At 40.0% G+C, this 22,386-nt stretch overlaps 3 protein-coding genes across 3 annotated transcripts; 2 read left to right on the plus strand and 1 right to left on the minus strand.

Moving 5' to 3' along the window:
* Nucleotides 1-525: 525 nt before the first annotated feature.
* On the plus strand, nt 526-10,251 carry yme1l1b (YME1-like 1b). The gene is made up of 18 exons (XM_026314272.1): nt 526-725; nt 1,311-1,439; nt 1,594-1,771; nt 2,139-2,237; nt 2,472-2,581; nt 2,745-2,895; nt 2,989-3,072; nt 3,357-3,530; nt 5,866-6,018; nt 6,191-6,323; nt 6,617-6,679; nt 6,853-6,965; nt 7,078-7,233; nt 8,108-8,259; nt 8,387-8,513; nt 8,670-8,743; nt 8,838-8,924; nt 9,026-10,251. Exons 1-18 carry the CDS (start codon nt 693-695, stop codon nt 9,167-9,169), a joined length of 2,160 nt encoding a protein of 719 aa, XP_026170057.1. The 5' UTR covers nt 526-692; the 3' UTR covers nt 9,170-10,251.
* A 1,021-nt stretch (nt 10,252-11,272) lies between these two features.
* On the minus strand, nt 11,273-14,181 carry ptchd3b (patched domain containing 3b). The gene is made up of 4 exons (XM_026313370.1): nt 13,462-14,181; nt 13,253-13,374; nt 12,967-13,112; nt 11,273-12,792 (listed from the first exon to the last, which is right to left on the minus strand). Exons 1-4 carry the CDS (start codon nt 14,179-14,181, stop codon nt 11,273-11,275), a joined length of 2,508 nt encoding a protein of 835 aa, XP_026169155.1.
* Nucleotides 14,182-15,010: 829 nt separating this feature from the next.
* On the plus strand, nt 15,011-21,001 carry LOC113134766 (ras-related protein Rab-18-B). Its single transcript, XM_026314274.1, has 7 exons — nt 15,011-15,204; nt 15,600-15,655; nt 15,848-15,909; nt 18,053-18,125; nt 18,414-18,532; nt 18,789-18,855; nt 19,512-21,001. The coding sequence occupies exons 1-7, from the start codon at nt 15,137-15,139 to the stop codon at nt 19,682-19,684; spliced, it is 618 nt and encodes a 205-aa protein (XP_026170059.1). The 5' UTR covers nt 15,011-15,136; the 3' UTR covers nt 19,685-21,001.
* The last annotated feature ends 1,385 nt before the right edge of the window (nt 21,002-22,386 follow it).

The following is a 22,386-nucleotide window of genomic DNA, read 5'->3' on the forward strand; positions in this document are numbered from 1 at the left end:
CACCGGTGTTGTTTTGTGTGCATATTATATTATTCCTACTTGAAAGAAACATTGATTGTGGATAAAGTAGATAGACCGTATCGCATTAACTGCATATAGACTTTAAATTAAAAACAAAACAAACCAAAATTTGTGCCGAAGCCTTAAAATAACGTCCCCAATATTAACCCAGTCATAAACCAGGTATCATTCATTCAGGCACATGCAAAATTGGCCTTTTTCTCCATGACAATATGTTTATTGGTCTGCGCATTTTCATCATCAATTTCATTAACATTTTGCGGTGAAAACAGTGAAGAACAATTTTCTGTTCGACAAAATAAAACAAAAAATGATGCAGCGACACCAAAATGCTTTGCACAGATAAAAACATGAGACCTGGAGCTTTCAAAACAATGTATAATTTTCTAAGGGAGTTCAGTACAGACTAAAACACAGCTGAACCAGCGCTACCCAAGAGTTTAACTAAAGCGGAACATAAGAGGGGGAGCCGATTTCCACAGATACAAAATGTGTCCCACCATCATTGAGGTCATATCCGGTTATTTTCGGCTGCCAGGCTGCCGCTGAAGACGGATTTGCGTTCTCTTTTTACAGAAAGCTAACGCGAGAGAAACACGGACCTGTAACTCTCAGGGACAGTGGTATAACTTGTGTAACTTCACGCTCGTCTTGTCTCAGTGTGAATTAAAATGTTTTCTTTGTCAGCGACCGTCCAGCCACAGGTAAGAAAGCGAAAAACGTTAGGCCAAAGCTAACATTGTCGTTAGCCTTGTTGCTGTAGCGGCGTTAACCTTAGCTTGTTCTCCACTGACAGAGCTGCTTTCGACCTTTTCTCTGGGTTTGACTACAAGTGAAAGTACACGTCCGACCGTGGACACTGTGTCAGTGTTGTCATTTTATATTTATCCGTAACTGAATTTAAACGACATTATGCGGCGGACAGGTGAAGTTTGGCTAAGGTTACTGTTTTGTAACTGCAAACGCCTCCATGTGAGCCGGTTGGCGAACTGCGTCAGTCACCGTCTAGTTTGACTGATTGTTTATATGTTGTATTAAACCCGCAGTTTAACCGATATGAGATTATAAACCGAATGTGGCTACCGCCCTTCTTTACTTTCTTTAGATCATACGCTTCATTTAGAGCTGGAGTTTTTAACCCCAGTTACTGTAGCTATTTGTAGTTTACTGCCAACGATCTGTGTGTAAGTTTCCATCTAACCGGCTACAAACAGGGGTTTTGATTGTATGGAGGTCATTTTTGTTTGAAGCATGTCACTGCATTCACTCTGGGTTACACCTCATCACAGGTGACTGTACCTCTTAGCCACCTCATCAACGTACTCAACTCTCTGAAGAGCTCAGTGGGAAGCAGCAGTACTGCCACCTGCAAAACAAGAAAACACAAGGAGCAAGGACAAGCATTACAATGCACAGAGGTACTCATTAGTATGGGTTAAGCCACAGTTGCAGGTCGAAAACAGTGTTATGATACACTTATTTCCTTTTATGTTTATAAGCCCTGTGTCACTTGTAGTAAGAAAAAGCAGTTGCAGAAAAAATAACAACATTGTACGTTGTGTGTGTTTACAGACCAGGTGGAACCTGCAGGAGCTTGGATTATCAGACCTGGGTACCCAGCAGCTGGATGAGCTAGTGAACCACATGTTACCAAGATTCAGCCCACAGGAGACATCATTTCCATTTCTCAGTCAGACAGCCTGGAGGACCTCCCATCTCTCCACACACTCTTTTTTCTACAACAAGTATGGTGAGAGTGTGTGTTTCCTGTTTACTGCCATAGTAGCAGCGACTGCTGGATACCCTTTTGCTTTTTGCACAGCTTTTTTAAACGTTATTGTAATCTCTAAACCATCAAGCTTCCCAGTTTGCAAGACATTTTAAACAGGTTGTTCTGAGTTGTTGGAGAAAACTGAGTTGGAAACTGGTTTGTAGAGGTGGTCAGCATTTATCATGAGATTAAGATGGATCTCCCCTTTATGATCAGTTTAGTTAACTACTCAATGACAGGCTTAACAAACCATAAGGCTGTTGATCACACCTTTTTACTAAAGTGTCTCAAGTTAGCTGTATGTTCATTTTCATATGTGTTTTTAATTAATATCTTGTTTTCTCAGGGTTCTCAAGTGGTCCCGTGCCCCAATTGACCCCAGTTTTTTCCAGGCAGCACCCCTCACCCCTTCAGTCTGTATGCACAGCGTTGCAACACTGGCCAGGTAACTATGAATTAGAAGCAGCGGTGTAACAGCTTCATACTGTCACTAATAATGTGTGTGTGTAATTTGAAAACAAAATAGACTGAGTGAGTGAGTGACATATTCATTGTTGATATTATGCTTTTATACAATAATGCTAATTATGTATAGGCAATTGAGTATATTTATGGACTGTAGAAACATAGTGAGCTTTTTAAAAATACTTAAACCTCCATGTTAACTGTATATTTTAAGTGTTGGTGCAGAGCAGAGGATTCAAAACTTTAAAGAGTAAAACAAGGCGACAGCTGCCGGCCTTGGACCGCCCTGTGGAATCTGAAGGGTTCACACCATCCTTTATGAAGGTAGGGCACTTTGGAAATTGGTGTTCTAACAAACTTATTACTAGTACATAAGAGAATTTATGCAGGTTTACTACATGGTTTAAGAATAGTCAAGTGGCCCTTGTGCCCTTTGAAAATATATGACATTGAAAGTCAAATGACTAAACTGAAATTTATGCTCTAGGGTTTCTTGACACGTGACAAGGGGATTGATGTGGAAAGTCTAGACAGCCTGTTGAAGAACAAGAATATACCTGATGGACAACAGGATGCTTTTAAGCGGGGCTTTGCTGAGGGCTTCTTGAAAGCTCAAGCCTTGACACAGCGCACGCAAGGCAAGTTTAGATGGAAAAACACACACTGTATTACACAACATACCACTGTTAAACATTATGTATAGTTTTCCTGTAATTTTTTCAACTGTTCAGACTCTCTGAGGAGGACTCGTCTGATCCTACTGGTGCTGCTTCTTGTTGGGCTCTATGGTATCTCCAAGACCCCCTTTATATCTGGTAAAGACTCCTTTTCTCCTTTGATTCATGTCGTGCATGAAATCATTTTGTAGACAATACAAATATATAAAAGTAATATAAAGAAATTATTTATGTTTATGTATATACCGTTCACTGTATGCAGCGAACATTTATTAGGCCTTAAATAAAAATTAAAAAAATCAAGCTTCATAGAACTATTTACAGCTCTTTGTATAAGCAATTGAAAGTGGTTGTTAAAAACTCTGAGTAAAAGGTGTGTGTGTGTGTGTAAGGTCAGTGAGATTTCAAACTTGAACCTACAGTGCGGTTCCGAACCACATCAGGACTCGACTCGGCAGTGGACCCTGTCCAGATGAAAAACGTAACATTTGAGCATGTGAAAGGCGTAGAAGAAGCTAAGAACGAGCTGCAGGAGGTGGTGGAGTTCCTGAAAAACCCACAGAAGTTCACAGCTTTGGGAGGAAAGCTGCCAAAAGGTAGGGATGGTAGGGGTTGTAAGGTGGATTTTATACGGTACTTCTACATATACAGTACTGTGCAGAGGTTTTAGGCACTTTAGGTGTTTTAGATTGTAATCACACAACACTGTCAGTGGCCAGATTTTTTCCAGGTTCATTGTTCAGGACATGAAGTCCATAAAGAACCCACTAGAGTTCATGAACTATTTTCAGAGCCAAGAAGCACCAGGAGTCCTACAGCAGATGGTCTGACCCCCACAGAGCTCTGATCTCAGCAGTGTGGACCCAGTCTGGTATCACATGAAGAGACAGAAACACTGGGACAGCCTGAATCTACAGAAGACCTGCAGCAGCTTCTCCAAGGTGCTGCAAAGTACCAGGAGAAACTGTTTATAGGTCAAACCAGAGAGAGCTGCTGCTGGTTTAGGGGCAAAGGGAAGTGCTGCAGATACTGATGAGATTCAGGTTTTGGTCCCTTTACTGCACTTTGGATGAAGTTAACTGAAAAATATTTATATAATTTATATTAAAAGCAGTCCCTTTTTAGTGTCTAAAACCTTTTGCACAATACTGTACATGAGTTTTATACAGTGGGTACGGAAAGTATTCAGACCCCTTTAAATTTTTCACGCTTTCTGTCCTTGCAGCCATTTGCCAAAATCAAAAAAGTTCATTTTATTTCTCATTCATGTACACTCAGCACCCCATCTTGACAGAAAAAAACAGAAATGTAGAAATTTTTGCAAATTTATTAAAAAAGAAAATCTGAAATATCACATGGTCATAAGTACTCAGACCCTGTGCTCAGTATTGAGTAGAAGCACCTTTTGAGCTAGTACAGCCATGAGTCTTCTTGGGAATGATGCAACAAGTTTTTCACACCTGGATTTGGGGATCCTCTGCCATTCTTGCTTGCAGATCCTCTCTAGTTCTGTCAGGTTGGATGGTGAACGTTGGTGGACAGCCATTTTCAGGTCTCTCCAGAGATGCTCAATTGGGTTTAGGTCAGGGCTCTGGCTGGGCCAGTCAAGAACGGTCACAGAGTTGTTCTGAAGCCACTCCTTTGTTATTTTAGCTGTGTGCTTAGGGTCATTGTCCGCTTAGGGTCATTGTCCTGTTGAAAGGTGAACCTTCGGCCCAGTCTGAGGTCCTGAGCACTCTGGAAGAGGTTTTCTTCCAGGATATCTCTGTACTTGGCTGCATTCATCTTTCCTTCAATTGCAACCAGTCGTCCTGTCCCTGCAGCTGAAAAACACCCCCACAACATGATGCTCCCACCACCATGTTTCACTGTAGGGATTGTATTGGGCAGGGGATGAGCAGTGCCTGGTTTTCTCCACACATACCGCTTAGAATTAATGCCAAAAAGTTCAATGTTGGTCTCATCAGACCAGAGAATCTTATTTCTCATAGTCTGGGAGTCCTTCATGTGGTTTTTGGCAAACTCTATGCAGGCTTTCATGTGTCTTGCACTGAGGGAGAGGCTTCCGTCGGCCCACTCTGCCATAAAGCAGAGTGCGCCGACTGGTGGAGGGCTGCAGTGATAGTTGACTTTGTGGAACTTTCTCCCATCTCCCTACAGCATCTCTGAGCTCAGCCACAGTGATCTTTGGGTTCTTCTTTACCTCTGTCACCAAGGCTCTTCTCCCACGATTGCTCAGTTTGGCTGGATGGCCAGGTCTAGGAAGAGTTCTGGTCGTCCCAAACTTTTTCCATTTGAGGATTATGGAGGCCACTGTGCTCTTAGGAACCTTGAGTGCTGCAGAAATTCTTTTGTAACCTTGGCCAGATCTGTGCCTTGCCACAATTCTGTCTCTGAGCTCCTTGGGCAGTTCCTTCGACCTCATGATTCTCATTTGCTCTGACATGCACTGTGAGCTGCAAGGTCTTATATAGACAGGTGTGTGCCTTTCCTAATCAAGTCCAATCAGTTTAATTAAACACAGCTGGACTCCAATGAAGGAGCAGAACCGTCTCAAGGAGGATCAGAAGAAATGGACAGCATGTGAGTTAAATATGAGTGTCACTGCAAAGGGTCTGAATACTTATGACCATGTGATATTTCAGTTTTTCTTTTTTAATAAATTTGCAAAAATTTCTACATTTCTGTTTTTTTCTGTCAAGATGGGGTGCTGAGTGTACATTAATGAGAAATAAAATGAACTTTTTTGATTTTGGCAAATGGCTGCAATGACAGAAAGAGTGAAAAATTTAAAGGGGTCTGAATACTTTCCGTACCCACTGTATATAGTATGATAACTTTGAACATTGTCAGCAAATATGGTGATGGGACAATTCTATTCAGCACTCTGTTTTGTATCTTTCCTTATGTCCTTCTCCTTCTTTACTTCAGGTGTTCTGCTGGTTGGCCCTCCAGGGACAGGTAAGACTCTACTGGCGAGGGCCGTGGCTGGAGAGGCTGATGTGCCATTCTACTACGCATCTGGATCGGAGTTTGATGAGATGTTTGTTGGAGTGGGAGCCAGCCGCATCAGGAACCTTTTCAGTGAGATTTAAAAAAAAAACAAAACAAAAAAAAAAAGAATGATTTTAACATAAAAATGTATAAATTTTCCTTTCCATTGCTTTCCTGAAGCCACTTGAGATGAGTTGACTTTTCCAAATGCAGGCGCTGTATAATAGTGGCAAAACCAGTTGTGCTGAATATGTTTTTGTAGGGGAAGCTAAAGCCAATGCTCCTTGTGTGATCTTCATTGATGAACTGGATAGTGTGGGTGGAAAAAGGATTGAGTCTCCCATGCACCCTTACTCCAGACAGACTATTAACCAACTGCTGGCTGAGATGGATGGGTAATCTCTACAATTATTTATTGCATTTTTTAGAATTTTAGACATCTACTGAGTGAGGAGTTATTTTACTTCAGAAGTGAATTTACCATGTTCTCATTGGCAACGTGGTGGGTAGGCATTTCATGTCTTGGCAGCAGTTATTTGGCTAATCCAGTAATGGAAACATGACAAATCATCACATCAGTGTTATATATCTTATATAACCTTCTTAACAAATAAATTAAAAATTCTTGTGGTTAGAGATTATTATTGCCTTGTTGACAATAAATGCGTACTTTTTTTTTTTTTTGTAGGTTTAAACCAAATGAAGGTGTGATCATCATTGGAGCAACAAACTTCCCAGAGGCTTTGGATAAGTAGGTTTATGTCAATGTTTTTGCTTGTGACCTAACCATACATATTTACACATGTCAAGGATTTCTGTCCTTGTCAGTAACAAGAATGGACTACAGTTTTGAAATTGTGCATCACAGTTTCTGTGTTGGCACAAATATCAGCATTTTACTAACAGCCTGATGTTCCCCTTCAGTGCCCTGATCCGCCCTGGACGTTTTGACATGCAGGTGACTGTCCCCAAACCAGATGTGAAAGGACGCACAGAGATCCTCAACTGGTACCTGAAGAAGATTAAAGTGGATCCAGGTGTGAGATTATACTAATCCTGTTATTTGTGTTACTTCGCTAAAACGGTAACCTAGTGTGATTCCTGACTAGCTCAGAGGACTGTGAGAACTGATGGGGGTTATCTCTACAGATATTGAGGCCAATGTTATTGCCCGGGGCACAGTGGGCTTCTCTGGGGCTGACTTGGAAAATTTGGTCAACCAGGCTGCCCTGAAGGCAGCAGTAGATGGCAAAGACATGGTCACCATGAAGGAGCTGGAGTTTGCTAAAGACAAAATTCTCATGGGTGAGTAAAGCTTTGTTACTCGATAAAGGGTACCACTTTGATGGTTCCCAACAACTGTAATTATAATCTATGCTTCCTGTTTCAGTTCATCCTTATCATTAAGATCAGAAGACCTTTTATTAGTCCCACAGTGGGGAAGTTCCAAAATGCTACAGCAACAAAGAGAAAGCAGCAATACTGTAAAAAATAATAATAATAGTGCAACTATTTACAAAGTTATATACAATAAGAATACAAAAATATGAATCATTATGATTTTCATTAAATTGTATATTTTCATCTAACATAGTGAAAGATTACTTTTGCTTTTTTTTTATTACTAAGATCATCTTCAACAGTTGTGCTGAGGAATAGATTTCAGTTGCACTAACTGAATCCCTGACCTTTCAAACATTGAATCCTTATAAGGGGTTTTGTTTATTTGTATTTGTGATGCAATTAACATTACCTGAACTTGTTGCAATACTATAGGTCGCAGAATACTTCCTAATGCCAGCAGTAAGCTAAGGCCAACTATTCCTTCTCATGTTATCACAATAGTAAATAGTAATTTGATAAATAAGTTCTTACATACTGGACAACAGATATTTAAACGAAGGACCCCCTTTTCTTGAGTACACTCCTGTAAATGTTGTATTTTGCAGTTGTTTGCAGGCTAAAGGGACTAAACAATACTGCAGTAACTAAAGAATCTGGGTATTTTACAAACTTAAACAGGTCCAAAACAGAGCTGGCTTTTGGAAACCACCCATTGTTTTTTTTTTTTAAGGTTTTTTTTTAAGGTTTTTTTTTTTTTTTTTTTTTTTTTTTAAGTCTCACTTTCACACTTTGTCTTTCTCTTTAACTGATGTTTTTTCCTTTGTTTTTCTTGAAGGCCCTGAGCGAAGAAGTGCAGAAATTGATCAAAAGAACAAGCGCATCACAGCATACCATGAATCAGGGCATGCAATTGTAGCTTACTACACCAAAGATGCCATGCCGATCAATAAGGCTACTATCATGCCCAGAGGACCCAGTCTGGGACATGTAAGAAAACTTAGAACTCATAAGCTCAGTATTTATACAACTTTGTTAGCTTTGGTCCAAACTGCCCTTACCTTGAACCTAATTATCCTTTTTGCTCTGCCCTGTTGTCTTCAACCTTTCTCGTCAGGTGTCCATGCTCCCAGAGAATGATCGCTGGAGCGAGACTCGCTCGCAGCTTCTTGCGCAGATGGATGTCAGTATGGGTGGGCGTGTAGCAGAAGAGATTATATTTGGCCATGAGAACATCACAACTGGTAGGAAACTGTTCCCAAATGGGCCAGTGAAGCATATTTTTTTAATTTTATTTTAAAGGACAGAAAATAGGAAAAATCTTAGTTCTATTTCAAGGAAGGCTGAAATTTTAAAAGGCAGCACAGCCGGTTATATACATACCGTTTCTTCCTCTACAGGCGCATCAAGTGACTTTGACAGTGCTACCAAGATCGCTAAGATGATGGTGACCAGATTTGGAATGTGTGAAAAGGTAGGCGGACTTGACAGGGACAAGGCCTATCATACTTTTGCTTTTGCTAGTTCTCAGGGCTTATTTACGTTTTTGCTTCGCTTCCTGTTTTCAGCTGGGCGTGATGACCTATAATGACATGACAGAGCAGAGTCCGGAGACACAAGCTGCTGTGGAGCATGAAGTCAGGGTTTTACTCAAGGTCTGTGTGGCCCTGTTTACAGTAGCTGAACATAACCAGCTCAGCAATCCACTCACCACCTGGAATAACATTTTTAACAGCTTTTCTTTTGCTGTCGCCAGGAATCTTATGAGCGTGCCAAAGCCCTGCTAAAGTCCCACGCCAAGGAGCACAAGAATCTGGCCGACGCTCTGCTTATGTATGAGACACTGGACGCCAAAGAGATCCAGCTAGTCCTGGAGGGCAAGACCCTGGAAGTCAGATGAAACCAGCCAGGACAGCAACAATCACAGGGTAGCAGTGGGGAAGGGGTCAGATTTTAAGAGCTCAGGCTTTAGGGAAAGAGGAATGGACTCTATTGAGTAGTGAATCACAGCATTCAGAAGTCATGGCCTGCATTCACAAAGTTTCTTGACAAGTGCTCATATGAGACGATGTCATACCTTCACACTGTCATCTTGGAATATATATATATGGAATCTCATCAGTATTCCCAGACAAGTAGTTTTATTTGAAACGTTACGTCTTGTGTTCAAAGGTAGGCGCGCACATGTTGCACAGGTTCAGTGGTTGTGGCAGGTTAAACCTTAAGGATGTTGCTCAGGTCACTTTTCAGCTGGTGGGAGGAAAACAGACATGAATGTAAATATGCACCTCAAACGTAAACACATCATAGGATTTCTGTTTTTTAGTTACCTGTCAAACAAACATGTTGAAATTTGTTCAGTGTCAGTGAGAAATCCTGACTGACGTGTGCCCAAAGAGCTACTGCATAATCATAGTAACTAGAATTTAACTGAATCCAACAGCGTCTCCGTTCACGTGTTATCTGTGAAGTATATTTTCAAGGTCAGGCTATATGTTTCCGAGTTAGCACTTGGAACTGTTATGTCTCTCTGTCTCATTCTTTGTGTCCAGGATCATGCATATACCTTCTGTTGCCCTGCTGTAACTCTCTGAATATGTTCCTATTGCTTATTTTTAAAGGTGGCCTTTTGAGAAATGTACTGTAAGTGTAATTTTTTTTTCCTTTAAAGTAGGAAGTGTATGAGGTCTCAGTCCTTTGGGTAAGTGCACAAATTGAAAATGTACTTGTGCACTCTTCATCTAATTTATTTCATTTATGCTGTGTACAGATTGAACAAAAATTACTGCTTAGCCTCAGAAAGCATGCAACAAATAGAACCTGTATTTAAGTAGTAATAGAGCATTGGAAACATGCATTAGGCTAGTTCTTTCAGTTATTGTCCATCTCTGTCCTACATACAGTACTGCATACCTTTCTGTATAGTAAACAACTGAGACAAACCTGAACTTAAACTGTTGATTAAATCTGATTGTAATGTGACATCCTTGGTTCTAAGTATCACCTTTCTTCGGCACAATTTGCAGGTAGAGACTTGCGGTTATGTATCTGTTATAAAGTTGAATGTGTTCATTTTTAGTTGAATAGTTACAGCAGCAACTTTCTCACTACTTCATGTTTTGCAATTTAGAACAGATAGCAGGTGAAGCTCTTGTCAAGATTACCACCAGCATATGAGGTAGGATAGTGTTTTTTCTGTTTGCTTTGGTTTGACACACATGGCCTTTTACTCATATTTAGCTGACTGGGGTATCTCAGTAATGGGAACATTGTATAAAAATGTATAGGAATATGTTTATGCTGTGTACAAACTGAATGACTGCTGTTGGTTGACAGAATCTTTGAATAATGTGGTGATGATGGTTAATGAACATTTGTGCCGTTGAATTAATTAAAAAGATGCCCAAAATCAAAAGGGAATCTTTGTTTTGTATGAGGATCAGTAGGTGGTGGTGCACATTCATTTTTCCAAAAGTGTACAGAATGATACCACATATTCCTTTGATACAATGGCAAAAAGCTTCTTACACATTTGACATATCTAACAGTGGATTTAGAATCACCTAAAAATAGATTGTTTTTCTGAAAATATATATATCTGGTGTTTCTCATCAACTTGTAAGCTTGGTCAGTTCAATTCAATTTTATTTATATAGTACAAATCATTGAAAACCACTTCACATGGAAAACCAACAAATCACTTATGAGCATGCACTTGGCAAGGGTGGAAAGGAAAAACTGCCTGCCTTTAATGGAAGAAACCTCCAGCAGAAATGGACTCAGTTCAGGCAGCCATCTAGATAGATAGAAGAAAAAACCAGTCTCGTTAAAACACTTTTTTTTTTTTTCAATAAGGGTGAGGTGATTTTTTTTTTTTAACTCTTGACATAGTTTCTACAAATACATCCAAAATGGTTTTCTCAGTTTTAGAAGAATGTAATAAGCACAATAGCTGCAGTATCATTTGCATTTTGAATTTCAATCCAAAATTGTCAGGACCACTTTAACGCCACTTGATACAAGTTTCAAACATCGTCAGAAACACAGGAATGAACACTAAGCTATGGAGAAGCCCAAGTGTAATCACAAGAAACACAATTTTAAAGAATGTCCTAAAGATGTAGCTCCCAGACATGGACAACATCACCACTCCCAAAACAGTGGACAGTGCTCCTTGTAGTATTGGATAACCTAAATGGGCCAAAGCATCCTTAGCTTTCTCATTGGTATCAGTCTTGGGGCTGGAGACATAAGCATAAGTAATATGCGCTGAGAAATCTACGGAGAAACCAATGCACATGACCAGGTTGATCATGGAAATGGAATCCAGGTTTACACCCCACAGCGACATGAACCCTGTCACACCGACAATGACTGAACAAATTGCAAAAGCCACCCATATGGAGCAAAGAAGATTTGGAATCAAGATGAGTGAGACAACCAGCATCACAGTCACAGCGATCAGGATGGTTTGAACAGTGTTGTCCATGATGACAGTGTACTGGTCAAAGTAGATGAAAGCAGGGTGGTACACCAGGAGCTCCAGTGGACATTCGTCTGCTGCTTGCCTGAGTCCCGTCATCATGTCTTTCATTGTGGTTTTATTAAGTGTCTGTAGGAAAAAGCGAGAGGCCTGAATGTCATTGTCTACAGTCAGGTTGATGTCTTGTCTGAACATGGAGTTGAGCTCTAAGAAATGAGGCAGGTGGGTATAGAAAGCCTCTTTAGAGCTTATGCTGAGGTTAGTTGCATTTGCATATTGTTGGAAGGAAAGAAACCAAGCATACGTGCTGTTGACATAGTCCAAAGATTCAAAACTTGAAATGCATGAGTGCAAATCCTTTTGTTCATCTTCATCCCAGTATGGAAAGGGCTGCGTCACTGAGACCATCACATTGCAGCTATACTCAGAAAAGTGCTGCCTTTGATTGTTGTAGTATTTGATGATGTAAGAATCATCCAAAGCCAGATTCCTGATATCGAGCCCCTCCTTTAACACAGAACAGCCATAGATGCTAACAGCCAGGTAGCCCGTGTAGATGACGCATACACAGGCTTTAATCAGTTTGTGGGTCAGAAATGGGCTGTAGAACCGCTCAAAAACATGACTCATGGGTTCAGTTTCCTCCTTTTCAGTGATTTGATCATAGCTCCCTCCAACACAGCAGATACTGAAAGCTTTTGACTTACTGGATGGTAAGGCTTCTGGGATTTTGGAGCAGGTGAACCAGTGCTTGTTCTCTGCCTCTCTCTGTCCATTCAAAGCCATACAGGCCCCAAGAAAAGTGATGTTGTACAAATAGCAGAAGCAAACACATATCGCAGCATAGAGGCAGAAGGACTGCACTGAGCCAAAGGGCGAGCTGTAGCCCAGGAAGAGAGCCAGAGCATCGGTCAGGGTGGTGATGGTGATGGAGACAGCTGCTTTCTTATAGGTGTCAGCCAGCCGGTCAGGGATGCTGTCCAGAACACGGGTCCTCTGCCAGCAGGAGATCATGATGAACATATCATCGAGTCCAATACCTTAAAAGTGAGAAGAGAAAGAGATTTTTCAAATGGCAGATATAACTTGTGCAGTCCACTTTTTAACTGCAAATCACATATAGACTACTTTGCATTTTGTGAAACACACAGCTATCGTGCCTGGGTGTATTTTTATAGCTGCTCTGATGGACAGGGATATTCAAAAGAACCTACCCAGGATCATGAAAGGACAGGAGGCAACTGTCATGACAAAAGGCTGACCCAGTAACAAGAGCCCACCAAACCCACTCAGGATTGCTAGACCTGTGGAGACCACCCCACAGGACGCCACCCACACCTTTGTCCGTACGTTATCCAATCTGAAGAAATCACATATTAAACAAATTTAGTTCCTGAACACAAAACTTTTCTTTTCACTTTTAACTTTTCATTTTGAGTCGACCGAATCGTTGTAAACTGTTCTCTCTACATGACAAATCAATCCAAAGTCCTTACTAACCTCCAGCATGATATGATAGAAGATATAATGGCAATGGCATAAGTGATGGAGAATAAATAGATGACTGAAGCTGCAGATTTCTCAAATTCCCACTGCAGTGACATGGAGGTGGAGTATGACACCTGGAAGTATCATTAAGAGATTTAACAGGTATCACTTCGACAAAAGGCGGATGATTTAAAACACTGGTGTGTTAAAGGTTTGCTTACCTGAATAGAAGGTGATGAGTCATTTGAGACCAAATTTATGAAACTTTCTAGCCACCGACCTATTTTTGCTTTGCTGTCCTTTCGTAAATAGTAATGCAGCTGTATGGCTCTGGCGCTTTCAACAGCTGAGCTCTCTGTTTTCAGTTTCACACTCCCCACACTTAAATGTAAGGGGACACTCTTAAAATCCAAGTTATACCACGGAAAGGTCAAATTGACAGTGTCTATGTTATTGGCATTGTATCCAATAATATCTAGAATTGTGTTAGAGAAGCAGGATCCCATCACTTCAGCACAAACATCTGCATAGTCAAATGTTTGGTTGTCATGCAGCACTGCCATGCCCCTAAGTTTAAAGTCCAAGTCTAGGATGTCCTGAAGTGACTCTACCGTCAGAATATTCCCGTCACCCGTAGCTATGAGTGTTGCATAATTCCCATTTGTGCTCAGCCTTAAACTGGAAAACATGGAATCATTTTCAGGAAAAGTGTGTTGGATGTATTTCCTCTCCATCTTGGCTTTCCCATCAACAGGTGTGAACTGCTCTTCAATACTGTTGGACCTTCTGTCTTTAAGGAAGTAAAATCCGTTCCCCAGACTTGTTGAAAGAATAAGTGGGATAATCAGGAACCACCAGGGATGGGATCCAATGCAATGGCCCAGCATCTGAAAACAGATGCATAGCTGTTTCTCAATGTAGTCTGTGTGCCACGTGGCCATAGCTGCTTGTTTCTTAAAACCTGGATTTCTGGTTGGCATATAGTAAAAAAATACTTTGTGCAGATCCTTTTCTCTGAAATTTCAATCTAACACCTCTTCACTGCCAGATGTATTTATTGTGCTGCAGACTTTTCAGCTCCTTTATAAGCTGAGATCCCCATAATAACGTGGTTGGGCCTCTGAATGATAAACAGAGGCAGCTAGTGTGAGGATCAACTCACTCAAAGACCCTATTAAAGAACAGGAGGTGTAGTATGGCTCACTGGTTCCATTGCATGTCTTGGTACAGTGACTGGTTTCTAATTGCTGAGCCCCCAGGTGATTCCTGTTCATGGTTGGAGTAACATAAATGTTTGGGGCTTTTGAGAACTGTGCAGGGAATCAAAGGCTCAGAACAAAGAAAGGTGTGTTGTCCTGTGTAATGTGGGACTTTATTTAGACTATTCAAAGGTTTTCCTACCTGTTAGCCATCATCTTCTATGCTACATTTCCATCTAACCCCTCCAGTTCTGCCAAAGGACTCCTGAGCTCTTGAGCATAGATTCACATTTTATGAAACATAAAAATACTGAAATTATTCTACATGTTTTTCAGTGTAGCCTTTTGATAAATGAAAATCTCTACATTGAATATTAGGTTAACTCTCTATGCCAACCAACACACAAAGAAAAAAAAACGCAATATGTTCAGTAATTATGTATAATTTCAAACACCATATTGTTTATTTATTCATTCCTATTATATTTATATTTTATGTTGAATTTCAGGTTTTATTTCTTTCAACCCCGTGATCCCATGACTCTGTATGACGTCACTTGTAGCACGTTGGACGGAAGTTGCGCAAACAGCAGGCTGTGACCGGAGCAGCTAGCCGCCTGCTGCTCTAAAAACAACTAACTACAAGTCATTGCGTAGGTCGTCGCCAAGTGGAACTCAAACTAGCAACTCCAGAACTATGGATGACGACGTGCTGACCACGCTGAAACTGTTGATAATTGGCGAAAGTGGAGTAGGAAAGTCCAGGTCTGTGGCTGCTTATAGTTAGCTAGCTTACTAGCTAACGTTAGCCCGTGGTGAATATTGACGTCGGTATTATGTTGTTTGTCGCCCACTGCTCATCAGCTGGGGCCACAGTCACTTTAGCTGGCACTGTTATTTTCTACCAGTGTTATCAGTAAATACTTATGGGTAAAACCTTCACAGTTACACGGCCTTATATGGCCATGTCGCAGTTGTAAAACCTGTTATTCGTAGTTTGGCTTTAGGCAAAGCGAAGTAATCTGAAAGGGGTGATGTTGTTTATGGTCAACATCCAGTCTGTGTGCTCCTGCCATCTTCCTGTTACTGACAGAGGAAACTCACAGAAGGCCATTGTGCTCTATCCCCTGCTCATTTCCATCTTATCTTTCCCCTCACAGTCTCCTCCTGAGGTTCACAGATGACACGTTTGATCCAGACCAGTCGGCTACAATAGGTTTTACACACACACACACACTCTCTCTCTCTCTCTCTCACACACACACACACACATACATAAAAACACATAAAATATTCAGTTTTGTGTTTTTTGTTTTGTGTTAGATGTATTTAAACTGCTTATAATTTTAAATATATATATATATGTATATATAGTTTATAGCCTCTTCTCTTCCTCATGACTGATCAGGTGTTGACTTCAAAGTAAAGACTCTTTCAATAGATGGCAACAAAGCAAAGCTCGCCATATGGGTAAGTCATTATGCTATTCCTACTTGTGTTTATCTGAGAGGGACAAAACATATTGCGGTACAGGTTTGCTCCAGAAGATGGTGACATTGCACAACCAGAGGACAGGAAGAAGCTGAAAAAGAGATTAAATGTGCTATCATCAGACACATAGTGGCAGGTCCAATGTCCACTGAAAACACATTATAGATACTGAGTCTATAACCTAAACACTGAACTCTGGTTGACTTTAAAGGGCTCAAAAACCCAAGGAGGAATAGGAAAGTGTGTTGTGGAGCTCCCTCTCATTTTATATATAAAGGTTGTTCTCTATGGATGAAAACAAATCAACAAGAACATTTTGTGTTAGAAAAAAAAAAAATGCTGTTAATTTAGTTAGCCAAGCTATATTTATCAGGAATGTCACTGACATCATAATGGTTAAAAAAAAAAAAACAAGCTCTGTGTTGGTGTAAGAAGCAAGTTTTTAATTTTTCAGCCAGATGTTCACGATGGGTTTTATAGACTTTAGAGATAGAAGTTTAAGAGTTAGAAATTACTGATATACAGTGAACCATTTGAAAGTGATCTGCTTTTCTGCATTGGTTTGTTATTTATGATTTGATCTGGTCACAAGGACGGACAAACACAGTCTGCAGAAGTTAATAACACACAAACATTCTTATATTTTATTTTATTGAACACAGTCAGTCAGAAAGCTGGTGGAAACGCTAGTGAAACCCTTGGATTTCAAAACTGATCAAACCTCCTTTGGCAGCAACAATCTCAAACAGCTAATTCCTGTAGCTGTGGTTCAAACCTGCAAAATGTTCAGGGGGAATTTTGGACAGAGCTGCTTTAGCTCAGCCATATTCTTTGGATGTCTGGTGTGAACAGCTCTCCAGAGGTTTTCTTGTGTGTTAAGGTCTGGGCTCTGACCGGGCCCCTCAAAAAGATGGATTTTCTTTGTGTAAAGTCAATCTGTAGTAGATTTGCGTAATGTTATTGTCACTGTATGTCTGCGTTGATGTCATGTTCAGCTTTTACTGAACTTCAACTAGATGACAGTAACATCCTCACATGACACCATGATCAACCTGTAAATTCATAGGAAAGAAAGCCGCCTCAAATCACAATACTACCTCCACTCTATTTCACCTCTGGCTTGATGACATGCTCCATGCAACCGTGCACCTTCATTTGTGTATGGTAGACTCATGAACAGAGACGTAAACCAGTTCCTGTAGTTCATTTAAGCCTTTATTTGGTACTAAATCAAATTCATTATAGACTCTTTGACATTACTTTGTTTCAGCTTCATGGAAATCAACAATTCTTCAGGCTTTTTTTTTTTTTTTTTTTTTGCGAGGCATGGTTCACATCAGCAGATGCTTCTTATCAATAGCAAAGTCCAAATGTTTGGGTTTTTTAGAAGTTAAAGTATGTCTAAGCCACACCTTCAATCTTGTTATATTGGTTGGACTCCAGGTTTGCTATTTCCTGACTCCACTTAGCTTTTTTTTTTTTTTTTTTTTTTTTGATTAGCCCAGGGATTATCACACTTTTTCCAACCTACGCTATGAATGTTTGAATGTCTTGAGCACTTTGACTCAGTAACACGTTTACAAAACGCAGTTTTGGAAGCAAACTCCTCATATGTAGGTGTAGAAGGTCTCTGATAGGTCTATAGTTTGTCCTGGACAGCTGTAGAGTGCTGTGAATACTAGGAACAGTACACAGAGGTGACCAGTTATGGCACAGTCATTGGAGTGTGGTTGACTCTCCAAACATTACTTGGAAGTTGTCTTAATGGATGAGGCAGGGATAGTTGTCTGGCTCCGGCTCTGTATGGGTGAAGTCCATCCCTGCCAGACAGGTCTGTAAGGCCCAGAGAAGCCACAAAGTTTTCCACAAAAGGCAGACCCAGTGCGTGGCAGTCATGTTTATAAATTGTGGCTAATTTCCTCAAGCAAAGGATTAAAGGACCTAAACAACATAAAACAAATCCTCATGCAACGTCCCGTTCACGGCAGGACAGTCTTGAAACATTGCAAACACATGTTAAAGTCAGTGTGTGAGATTGGACACTGGGACCTGGCTGATGTGCGTGCTGGGCTTAAGAAACTGGTATCATGGAATTTTTTTTATGCTGTTTGTACTTTTGCAGGACACAGCTGGGCAGGAAAGGTTTCGCACCCTGACGCCCAGTTACTACCGCGGTGCACAGGGAGTCATTCTTGGTAAATAGTTCATACATAAAAAGCTACATAATTGTCGATACCAAACCTCTATCAAATGACTTCTTTATATCTGTACTTGATCCACCTGAGACCATTGAAATACCGTCAGTCATTCCTTATTGTTGCAATTTTAATGATATAGACATTGACACAAGTTGATTACCCAAACTGTAGATATGAAGCTATCAGATTTTGGCAGTCATGTATTTTCCAGTGTTAGAAATATGTTAATGTACAATTAGTATATTGTGTATGGATCTCACACCATTTGTTTTTTCTTGTTTTCAGTATATGATGTTACAAAGCGCGACACTTTTACGAAGCTTGAAAACTGGCTGAATGAACTGGAAACCTACACAACACGCAACGACATTGTAAAAATGCTAGTCGGGAACAAAATTGATAAGGTTAGTAGGTTGTACCACCACACAGCAATGTAAGACTTACACATCTCTTTCATTTGAATTTTTTTTTATCAATACAGCAGCTCTCACATTTATTATAAAAAGCTATATACCATAAAAACTAGTCATTTGTGCTCACTGGCTGTGAATGCTGCTTCACATTTTGCTGCACTTGTGTAGGGCATGATGTTTAAACAGGCCTTTACCATCTGTATCCCACAATGAGAAAATGACATAGGATTGTCTATTTGATTTCCAGGATGACCGTGAAGTGGACAGAAATGAAGGATTGAAGTTTGCTAGGAAACACTCTATGCTCTTTATTGGTAAGTATCCGTGTTAAAGTTAAATCCGACATGGTCATTTAAGCTAATAGAGCCATAAAATCTAACTTGCAGCCTTTCAGATTTACCATAGTGTACTTAAAAGTCAGAACTGTAATTGCAAAGTTGGAACAAGTCAAGCCATCCTTTAGTGAGTAATGCATTTAGTTTAAGTTTGTTGCATTGTTTATACTGCACTGGGATTTTTGAGTCTGTGTCAGTGCTGCGCTGAGAGATGCATCCACTCCAGAAAGACTGCATTATGATTAAAATCTAGCAGGCTTTCATTTATTGTATACATGTCTATACCTGATTACCATCTCCAGTCTGCCCCTCTCTGGGAAATTAGGTTAACATTTCTGTGGAGTTTCCATTTTAGAAAGGCTAAATTAAGAGGTTTTGAGAAGGGCTGGGCAAAGAACATATTGTGGATTTACTTTGCTGTGGGGGTGTCTCTGCTCCTTAAATGCAGTCATTTTGTACTTTATGTCATGTTTGTCAGCACATGGTTATTGCACTATTTTAAAACATGTTTTTGGATTTAAAAGGTGAAATGTATCTCAGATTTTTTTTCTTTTTTTAATAACCTTTTGGAAGGTGCTTCACTGTTTTGCTGATTTACCACATAAATCTTGGTAACCCTCTTTTCTTTTACATAGAGGCCAGCGCAAAGACAAAAGATGGCGTCCAGTGTGCCTTTGAGGAACTTGTGGAGAAGATCCTTCAGACTCCCGGGCTTTGGCAGAGTGAAAGCCAGGGTCAGAAGATCCGTGTTGGGGACCAGGAGCAGGCCAGTAGCAGGGCATGTTCAGGATACTGTTCCATATTCTGAAATAGGACAAAGCAAAAAAAAAAAAACAACTTAATATGAATGACTACGGGCCATACCAGAGAGAAAATGATAGAGAGGGAGCGAGAGGTAGAAGTGGATGAATACGTTTTTAAAATGTTATTTGTTGGAGTAGATATATCGGTTGAACAGACTTTGCTGTTTGCACACTTCCTTTTCATCCATCATCTTTCACACGTCATCACTTTTTCAATGAAAGGCTCATCCAAATATAGTCTTTTGACTAAAGAAGCCTAGTGTTTTAAATGAACCATGCCAAGTATACACGTCATGAGTACATATCTGGTTTGAATTTATTCCATTGGCAACTACAATTCAGGTTAATAGTTTAGTGCCTATAACGTGAATTAGTTTGAAGGGTGCAGTAAATAGATTGTCAGATTTTATTCAAAATAGTGAATTATAATCAGTCATTTACTTCCAGGAAAAGCTTGTCGTGCTTTTGCTATGTGAGCTGTAAATGTCAACTTCTATGTAGCTCCAAAGGTAAAGTACAACATTTTCAATGAAACACACACAATATATTTGCAAGCTTTAGCGAATGCATGTCACATGACTTGGCTTGAGGATAGTGGTGGAAGAGAGTTGTTATGTGGAGCATGTCAACCTCCATTTAAAATCTGTCATTATGCACCAGATCACTGTGAGAGCTCCAAAGAAAACACTTCATAAAGGACCCCAGTTATTGACATCGGTTATACATATATATGCTTGCAAAGATTTACAATTTTCCCCTCTTTATATTTAAATATATTAGACAAGTAATAATCTTGTAGGATTTTCTGCAACCGAACTTGTTTGGGTTTATCTTTGCATGTTTGATCTGGACCATACCTTCCAGAGCTACAAGTTTAAGGTTTACAGTATTGAGAGCTCTTGCAATAAAATGTCCTCTTTTACTTGAGCTCACTGTCTTTGGTTTTACTTTTTCTTTTTTTTTTTTTTTTTCTTATTTGCATTTTGGTCTCAAATTGGTCCTGTAATCTTGTTTTTTCACATTTAATTTTTCAAGTAAAGAGCATTCCTGAGAGCTCCTTCCTCACTTCGGCATTGGATTGATGTACTGTTGCTATTTGAGTTTGTTTGTCTTGTTTGAAATCATGTTTACCTTTTCCTCGCTTTTATCCCTGTACTTTTTCCTATTGCTTTTGCTGTGCATCTCTTTGAGTCATATTACAACTATATGTTGAATTAATCTCTGCCTTAACATAGAATGACATTTGCTAGAGTCATGGTCAAGTACTGTTTGTATTGTTTCAAACTGAAATAAATTACATCTCAAGATGTTGTCAGTCAAGACTAACTATTGTTTAATTGCCATTTCAGAGTTGCCATTAGTTTCCATGTTGTGTAGAAGTCTGCCTAATCAAAAGCAGGTTTACAGTGGAAACAGAAGTGAAGTGCAATTTCCATAATACTTTGTTGATGACTAGATTGCCATGCAAGACGTGTGTACATGCAAGACTGAAAACATTCTTTGCAGAAAATTAAACAGACCAAAACCAGGACACAAGTGGAAAAAGCCCTGTTAATCATGTTTCATAAAATAGACTGGAGACCAGAAGGCAGTGTGTGATTACAAGCTTATGTTAGGTGTCAGGATGTCCCCAGATGGAACAGTACGCTCCCCACAAATCTCTCTACAGAGTACCAGACATTTTCCTGAGGCTTAACATGTCCTTTTTATTTCCAGTATTTGAAGTTTTTGGCAGTTGAACCCATATTGAGGTCAGAAAATTCCTGAGATCTCATCTGGAATGAAAGTAATGTTTTAATAACAAATAACAGTTGTGTGTGAAACACACAACTATCACAATGATTTGCTTTTGGAAAAAAAAAAAGTTCCTCAGAGGGACAGAAATCAAGCTCTCCTTGTAAGCCCCTTACCTTATTATTTCAGCACAGTACATTTACAATTTCAGTTTTAACAAAATTGGGGTTTTGGCCACTTGAGGGTAGTGGAAACAAGCTGTAAACACAACACATGCCCTTATAGGGACAAGGGACATGGCTGCAGACACGATAGTGGATTGAAACCATGATTTGGGCACTGACAACCGTAGCTGGAGGTTGACAACTTTTTCTGGAGGTTGGGTAACAATTAGGGTTAATATTAACCTTAAAGCACAAACCCTGGCCATACCTGCCAAGGTTTACAGCTTCCAGCTAATATTGCCAACATCCCACAGGCTGGTAGTCCGCCATCTTGTCTGCAACCAGGTTAACTTATTAAGGGAAAGAAATCTTGGTGGGGGATCAGACACAACACTGGTACTGGGGACCAGGCTTTGTCTGTTTTTAAATACCACCTGCTGTTGTCTCTCTGTGAAGGCTGCAGAGCAAATCCTTACCGCATGGCTAAAATTTATGGTCTTGATGTTGTTTTTCAGTTACACTGCAGGCTGTAATATTTTATAGTTTTTCGAGCAGGTTCAACAGCACCAGTGTTGAGTGACTCTTTATGATAAGGGTGTTTTTCATCATTTTTTTGATTAGGCAGAAAGGAAATGTGAAATTTTCATTGGAGCTTTTCAGATCTCACTGGTGATAGGGACAGAAAGATTTATTGTATGTCAGAAGTCTCCTAAATGCTGCTTATTCAAAAAAGCAAAGGTAGTTTGTTTTGGACTTACATTTCTGAAGCTGTTGCTGATTGAATTTGGATTATGTTTTGAGTTGGAAAT

Source organism: Mastacembelus armatus, chromosome 17 (genome assembly GCF_900324485.2).
Source record: "Mastacembelus armatus chromosome 17, fMasArm1.2, whole genome shotgun sequence".
Lineage (NCBI taxonomy): Eukaryota > Metazoa > Chordata > Actinopteri > Synbranchiformes > Mastacembelidae > Mastacembelus > Mastacembelus armatus.